This window comes from Zalophus californianus, chromosome 4 (genome assembly GCF_009762305.2).
Source record: "Zalophus californianus isolate mZalCal1 chromosome 4, mZalCal1.pri.v2, whole genome shotgun sequence".
In the NCBI taxonomy this organism is placed as follows: Eukaryota; Metazoa; Chordata; class Mammalia; order Carnivora; family Otariidae; genus Zalophus; species Zalophus californianus.
Genome location: NC_045598.1, coordinates 158081052 through 158089372, shown reverse-complemented (window position 1 = coordinate 158089372; position 8321 = coordinate 158081052). Strand labels below are relative to the sequence as shown.

Here is an 8321-nt window from a genome sequence, read left to right as displayed (position 1 = left end):
GGGAATGATGGATGAAGGGTAAATGGAACTCTGTACTATTTTGCAATTTTTTTGTAAGTCTGAAAAGTTTTCAAAATGAAAAGTTAAAATATTAGAAAAATTTAATGATTATTTCTTTCTTATTCAGGGGCCTTTGAGATAATGGAATCAATATTTGAGGAGGTTTTTCTCCCTTTTGGGTATTTGGAGTTTAGGGGAAATAGGGCCCCTATACAATGTAGTCTACACTGAGCGTTGTAGATAGCAGCCCAAGATGGTCCTTTTAACAAGCATTTCCTGTGGTTTGGATACATGTGGTCTAAATACCTGATAGAGGATTTGATAGAAGACATAAAGCCAAAAGTGCTCCAGGAAAGAGGAGGGTCAAAGCCGAGGTGGTGGTGGCGGTGAAGTGAAATTAGGAGCTGCTAGATAAGGGTTTCAGAGAAAGTCTTTGGTGTTTGAGTAAGGACAGGGGGAGGCCAGAGAGTGCTGGGGGTAGGGAATAGCTGTGAAGGATATTTCAAAGGGCAGAGAAGGGACGGAAGAGTTTAAAGATATTTTCCTGGCATTAAATGTATGTTCTCCTTGGCATTTGCCTATAAGCCTTTAGTAGTGATTTTGATTTTTTCTAATTTTTGTTCTGTCTTTTTTTGTTTTGTTTTTTCCTTGAGTATTATTCTATGCTGAGACTCATCCTCCAGGGGTCTGGTTTATACTTTTCTGCTACATTGTGACACAGTCCGGATCATGTACCTTGTTTGGAAGACAGATGACAATGCCATTTACCTGGTAGCCCTTTGGCCTTAGGAAGAAAAGTGGCTTGGCCTGCGAACACCCCGCAGCAGGTGCACAGAACACAGCTCTCTGCTGTGGGGCAGGCACGGGGAACTGCGTCCACAGAAATCCAGAAGAACGGCCGCAGCAGTGTGGCCGAGGAGCTCCTCGGGGTTTCTCATGGATTGCCTTCAACTGCAATGCCCGTTCATTTCTTCCTGATCATTTTCAGGACTGGAAGCCAGAAGTGAATCTGAAGAGGCAAAAAAGACAGATGAATGAGCATTAGAGCCATTTCAAGTGCCTCTGACATAAACTTTTCATCGTGCGACGGCTGGCGTCAGGAAAAATGCAAAAGAACACTTCAGAATGGCAGAAACTGATCCTTGTGGGTTATCTCAGTCTTTCATTGTTTATGAGCTATTTTCCAACTCTGTAAGTTGTTGGGAGCTGAGAGCAGCAATGCAAATGATTTTTGTCCATGGATGTGAAAATGACTTTCACCCTGTGGAGTGCAATTAATCCTCCCACCCACCTTGGGGAAGAAGCCAGTTTTGCATCTAGTAAGCTCGTTCATTTTGGTGTTCCTGATGGCTTACATATGCGTGTGCTTTGAATTGTTGTTTGAATCCCTTGGAATTTCTTACTGTTCCCTCGTTAATTAGTTAAATGAAGTCTTTGACGAGCATTCATTTTATGTGTAGGAAGTCATTAGGTTACCATATATATGTATAAATATGCATATGTGTCATATATATAAAATCATATACACACACACGACATATATTTTAATGCCGGAGAATGAACAAATTCTTTAGAGTTTACCAAGCTGTCGTAGATAGTTCCGTCTGTTATTTATGTGTCCTTGGCATGATAAATAACTAATTGGGCCCTGTCCATTAATAATCACTGCAGAGGGTCTTCCCACCAGTCTCTCTACCTTATGGCTGAATGTGCCCACTTAAAATCAGTGTTTTAAAAAACAGCTTGTAGAATCATCTGGACCAGCATCCAACATCAAGAAGCTAAGAGCCTTAGCCACGCACATCTGTTCCATTTTCTCCTCCCAGTGTCCCATCTGTTCCTGGGGATGTGAGCCCTAACATGAAGCTGGAGAGTGCTTTGAAAGTCCACTTGCCCTTCAAACTCAAAATCTCCTTCATGACAGGTCATGCCCCCATCTTGGCCTTGCCTTTGTGAAGTAGAGACGCTGTTTACTGCTTCCGCCTTCCACTGCCTGCTTTGATCTTTTCTTCAGTAGCTTCCCATGCAGGTATCGGACGCGCTCTGCCTGCACGCTGGGGTAGAAGGATGCCGACACCAGGATTTTGAGTTGCGTCAGGATGGAGGACAGCAAGCCCAGCACCACTAGGACCACAAGAATGATGCTGAGAGGAATCCAGGTCTTAGACAGAAGGAGCTTTGGTTCAGGGATGCAGGTGGGTTCGAACAGAGATATGTGAAAGGAAGAATCATGGATGATGTCTTGAGTTCCTTGCTCCTAGAATGAAAGAATAAAATCCTTAAGATTCATGCCATGGTTGTACTCAGTCCTGGTCTTTCTCAATCCTGCCCTGCAATGCAAAGCATTTATCTTACAACGTGCAGGAGCTCCGGCTGGAGCAGCTAAGGCAGCACCTCCTGTGTGATAGGATCAGAGTAAAGAGGAGGACCGAGTCTTACTGGAAGCTATTGCAGTGTTTTTCCAAAGTGGGTTTGTGGAAATAGAGATTTCCTTGAAAGAGGGTATGAGATAAGTTTGTCTACTCTGTCCTTTCTTTGCAGAGTCGGGATGCCCATGAGACTGCTGAAGTCTCGAGAAGACAAAGAAATCCAGTTAACGTCAGCTAGTAGCTCTCCTGACAAATGTGACCACATCACCCAGTTTTACGGAACACCTGCTTCTACCCTATAGGACATGTGGGACTGATGAAAGATGGTTTTAGCTCAACTGGAGGAGAAGATTTTTGGAACATAGACCCAGTCAGATCCTCCCCATCTTGACAAATACCCTGACAGCGGACCACAATGTCACAAAGATGTGGAAGCATTATATTATGTTCTAAAGCAACCTTCTAGACATTGGGGGTGGGGAATTACTCTTAGTGTAAGAATACTAAAAATAGTATTTGCTGAAGGTGGCTTTAAATCCTATTTGTAGAGGTCTCAAACAGGACATTTTCTCAATTTTCCTGGATGCTCAGGTGGAATGTGTTCCTTTCTGCTTGAAGACAAGAATACAGACCAGTTGCCCTCAGCTGACTGACACAGAGGGCAAAGGATGACATTGAACTACCCAGCCAACCCACCAGCAAGAGAAGTGTGTGCTGATTCAGCACTTTGTTTCCCCCGACCTGAGAAAGTCATTTCATCTCTCGGTGGATTTGTTTTCTGATTTGGTAAAACAGGAATTAATGGACCAGATCCCGCCCATGAATAAACTACTCCCCATGTAAATTAAGCACCTTGGGGATGGAGCATTAACCTTACAGACGGGAGTCCTTAGTAAGTTATTATCACCACTGTACCCCAGAGCCCTGGGGCCAGGAAGAGGGAAATGACTTCTCCAAAAGAACACAACCACACCTAGAGAACAGAGTGCACCTTGATCTACCCCAGTACCTGTGAAGACTCTGGACACTTCAAATCTGGGACCTCTCTACAATGGTCAAGTCACATCTGGAATTTCCCCGGCCCCATGCCTAAGCAAGGAAAAGCATTTGCACTGCCTCTCCTTTTCTCTTATTAAAAAGTTTGCCTACAATTAAAGAGAGAGATTTCAGTCCCCAGAGCAAAAGCATGCACTCTTTTTAATACTGTTGAAAAAACAAGCACATTGATTGAGTCAGTGATGAGAAATCCTGCAATAAGAAAGCAGCGGGTGTCCGGTCTGGGAAGAAGTTACTGAGTCTAGGAATCTGGGGATTTTGCAACTGGGAGTCAAGGCTTCATAAAGATTGAGTCAACCTTTACCAGGTTGGCGGAGGGTAATGGATTCTCTCAAAACGCTGAGCAATATACTAAATGGTACCCTGATGTTTTAAAATGTGTTTGCCTCTCTTAAGTAAACAATTTGCCAAGACAGCATTGAGGAATGGACCGAGGACCTGCTCTGGTATCAGACAGTCCTGAAAAGTTAATGCAGACCAGTGCTGTGCACAAGTAGAGGCTGGAAAAGTAACAACGCCGGCTATTTTCCCGTACGATGTCCACCCATCCAGCTAGCTCACTTTGGGTCATTTCCCTTCTTCTTTACTTAAAACACTTCTTTAAAATCATATGAGGGTGGGAGAGAAATACTGGCAAAACCTTGAGGTGATGGTTCTCTCCCTGCTGAGCCTCTCCTCTGCAAACCTGTGACAACGGAGGGACCAGGAGCCTCCCAGGGCATCCTGGGATAAGGGCAGGCACGGCGGGTCCCCGGAGGCAGCTGCTGACGACTGCAGCCTCCCAGGCGCGGCAGGAGAGAGTTTGAGAGGAGCCCCCATGGCAGTCTCCAGTCTCATACCCACATCTGCCCCAGCGCCCACCGCCCTGCTGTCGTTGTACGAATGGTGGCCTCCCCCACCAGGATGTGAGCCTCCACGGCAGCCCGCACAGCTTAGACATCCTTGCATCCCCCAGCCCCCCTGACGCCCCAAAATGTATTTGTCAGGACATTGTCATTGGAAAGCTTCCGGGCTTTTTTTTTGGAAGGCAGAACTTGCTTTTCTCTCCTTCTGTCTAAAATGGTGAGAATTCACAAAGCAGGCATGGATATTGTCTGTGGGAGAAATGAATGAGAGAGAAGGAAAAAGAGAAGGGAGGGGAGGAAGAACCAAACAAGGAAAAAAGACAAAGGAGAATGCGCTGGGGGAGGGGAGGGGAGGGGCCCCTTTACCTGCCAGCCCCGGGATCAAGCATGTGTGAAAGTCTAGTTTGGCTTTCACTTGAAACACCGCTGCCGTTATGACCCTGCTCCAGATATCTAGAGCACCAGGGATCTTGTAATTCACTGAATTCTTCCGAGGCAGCAGAGTGCTCCTGCTGGGGGTCATCAACTCTGAGAAGCAGCCCAGAATTAGAAGCCCAGCTACCTGCAGAGCCAGAAGAAGCAGGGAGGGAGAGTGTCAACACTACAGGAGGACCCCAGGCCGGGAGATAAAGAGAGCCATGGAAAGTGGGACTTCAAAGGAAGGCTTGCAGACACCCTTTCTGCCATTTCCTTCTAAGAGTTCCCCTACCGTAGCATGACAAAAGCAAGGGAAAATCAGACATGTGCAGACAGCTGTTGGTGTTTTCACCAGCCCAGGCTAGCGCACTCCACCCCAGCATGCACAACACTCACACACCCACTCACACACCATGCAAACACACAGGCCTGCGCGCACACACATCCCACCTAGTTCAGCTTCACAACCTCTGGGTTTAAAAGAAATCAAGACAATATCTGACAATATCCACATCCTCTGAAATGCCCGCATAATCACAAACTTTCCCCAGAGAAAAATGGAAAAGCAAAAAATGGGATGCACAAAAACCATGGTCTTCTTGGCTGGGGACACAGCTGCTAAGAAGAGTAAGAGCAAAGGAGAGAGGGGCGCCTGGGTGGCTCAGTCCTTAAGCGTCCGCCTTCCGCTCAGGTCATGATCCCAGGGTCCCTGGGATCGAGCCCCACATCAGTCTCCCTGCTCGGCAGAGAGCCTGCTTCTCCCTCTCTCACTCCTCCTGCTTGTGTTCCCTCTCTCACTGTGTCTCTCTCTGTCAAATAAATAAATAAAATCTTTAAAAAAAAAAAAGAACAAAGGAGAGAAAGGCAGATTCCCCGAGACTCAGGGGGCACCAGCTTAGAGAAACACACCGTCTTGACTACTTAAGATTGTCATAGATCTACCAATGGCCTTCGGCTCCATTCTTCTGGGTGGTGTTTAGACCAGTGGTTCTCAATCTTGGCCGCACATCAGAATTATTTGGAGAGTTTTTTAAAAATCCCCTACCCCAGCCTCACCCCAATCCATTTGAATTCAATTTCTGGGGTGTTCTTTTGCTTGCTCAGGTCCACAGTGATGACACTGTGCAGTCACAGTAGATAACCACTGGTTTAGAAGGTCCTAGATTGTTGGTGCCTGAGCCAAAGTGTTTCCAAGTATGATCTATGGACCACCTACTTTGAAGTCACATGGAGTGCTTATTAAAGGTACTCTCCTTTTGAAAATAGATTCTCTGTAAATTGAAGCCTGAGACTCTGTATTCATCCCAGGAAATAACTGAAACACATTTAAGGTTGAGAACCACTAACCTAAAAAAACAAGGTAGCTGTTTTCATTGCTTTAGTGGGTATTACCACATGCCAGCACCAGCCGTAACATTTGGTTATTTAGGAGCCCCCTTTTTTTTGGTGACCGTCGTCTTAAATGCTATGTGGATGCATTGGGAGGCCTCCTGTGTTGTGTAAGGGCTGAAGATTCAAAGAAAAGAAGTTCTCATTCACAAAAGATGCTCAAAGTCTACTGGCAGAGGTCCAACAGAGAGAGGAAAAAGAAGCCTAGGTTCATGCCAGGTACTCTTGCTTGAGAACCAACTTCATGTTCCATGTGAGAGACACCGATTCCCACATTTAAGTGATGGCTGACTATAGAAAGCTAAAAATGCCCACCCACCATGGTATATGATCCTAATGCCCAGAATCTATAAATGTTACTTTATTTGGAAAAAAGGGACTTGGCAGAAGTGACCCTGATTATCGTGGTGAGCCCTAACACAATCACATTCATCCTTTAAGAGAGAAGCAGAGAGAGATTTTACATACATGGAGGAGGAGACGATGCAAAGGCAGAAATGAAGGTGGAGGGTTGCAGCTGCAAGCCACGAAAAGCTGACAAACCACCAGAAGCTGAAAGAAGCCAGAGTGGATTCTCCCCTAGAGTCCGAAGTGAATGTGGTGCTGCCAACACTTGATTTCAGCCCACTGATAATAATTTTGGACTTTTTACCCCCAGAACTATAAGGGAATACATTTTTGTTGTTTGAACCACCCAGTTTGTGTTCATTTGTTACAGCAACCCCGAGAAACTAACACAGTGACCAAGGATGTTCAGGTTGAAATCAGACTCTTAACAGTAGGACTTCTATTCAACTTAACCGACAATTATTGGGCACCAATAATGCCAACATGCCAGGCACTGTGCCATCACAGGGATCCAAGGGTGAATAAGACACTGCCGTGGCCTGGGAGGTTCATGGCCCTTCTTAAGACACCCCAGCGAACAGCCAGGACACGCCGCTAGACATGTGCCTACCTCTCTGTGCAGTTTCAAGTGAACCTCAAGCCCTGGCAAACTTTGGAAATGTTCGCTCACTGAGAAAATGAGCCGATACAGCAGGTAATCGATGGCTGCAAACAGCACCCAGATGTAGAGGTGGGTAAGTATGGGGAGGAAAAACAGCCCCAGGTTTCTCCTCTCTTTCGGAGACAACCGGAAAGATGGGATGACTACATAGTCCTTCCTTTCCTTCTTATTCAGCGGGAGGACGCAGGGCCTCTGTAGATGCCTCTCCATTTCGTCGAACCGAACAAATTGTTTGGTAATGAAGATGTTCTCAAACTTCCAACTGCAGGGGTCCAAAAATCGTTTCATGAAGAGCCCGGTGCCAAGCAGCACCAGCAGAAGCCCCACTAGGGCAAGTACCTGCCGACCCAGCGAAGACAGTACCTCTGTCGCTGTCACCATCTGGTACAAGACACCCAGGGCGTGGTCTTTGGTGTCATTTAGCTGTGCCTCCAGGGCTTCAGTGGGACTGAAAAGTGAGACCGCCAGAGTCTGGTTCCAAGAAATAAGGTCATCAAATAGATTTAAGTGAGTGGCAAGGCCATAAATCCACTGAATTGCTTCAATATATCTTTTCAAAAGTGGAAAATGTATGGAAAAGCTCTTTGCCCTTAGGTTGCAAGTCATACCGTCCAGGAGACCTTTGAAGTTGTGAAAAATATTTTCCACGTGTCCAAAGATTACTATCCCTGTGCCGGCTGCAATCAAGGTGCTCCTGCCTTCCCGCAGGCCGCAAGAGAGGAAGAAGAGAAGAATGAAACATCGTGCATGCTTGGAGCCACCGAGCAGCACACCGGTGATCACCCAGAAGGTGGTGAAGACTATGAATGAGGACAGAAACCAGGAAAAGGCCAGAGAGAGGAGGCCCACTGAAATGAAAGCCACAAAACAGCAAACTCCCCAATGTTGGATAAAGGCCATCCAGCCAGGGCTTCTGGGAGACACATATGTCCCCCAAAGACCTAGGAAGATAGCAGTGCCCGAGGTCCAGACACTCATGCTCCCTGCGTCCCTGGAAATAAAAAAGAAACCAGGGTCAGATGTTGCTTTTGAATGTCCCCTGTCACTTTGTAAAGGGCATGGTGGTAGACTGGTGGCCAACAATAGTCATAATTCTTTACCTATCTTTATCTCCGCACCCCTTCCAATGTGACTTCACAGCTTCTCCCATTGAGAGGTTAGAGAAAGAGAAGAATCCATCAAGAGGCGAGTCTATTTCTCCAACCCTTGACTTCAGAGTGGCTTTGTGATGTCTAT

The 8321-nt window shown here is 46.3% G+C and overlaps 1 protein-coding gene across 1 annotated transcript; it reads right to left on the bottom strand.

Moving 5' to 3' along the window:
- Positions 1-964: 964 nt before the first annotated feature.
- On the bottom strand, positions 965-8063 carry LOC113937695 (dendrocyte expressed seven transmembrane protein). Its single transcript, XM_027622405.1, has 3 exons — positions 7035-8063; positions 1949-2257; positions 965-1009 (listed from the first exon to the last, which is right to left on the bottom strand). Exons 1-3 carry the CDS (start codon positions 8061-8063, stop codon positions 965-967), a joined length of 1383 nt encoding a protein of 460 aa, XP_027478206.1.
- Positions 8064-8321: the final 258 nt, after the last annotated feature.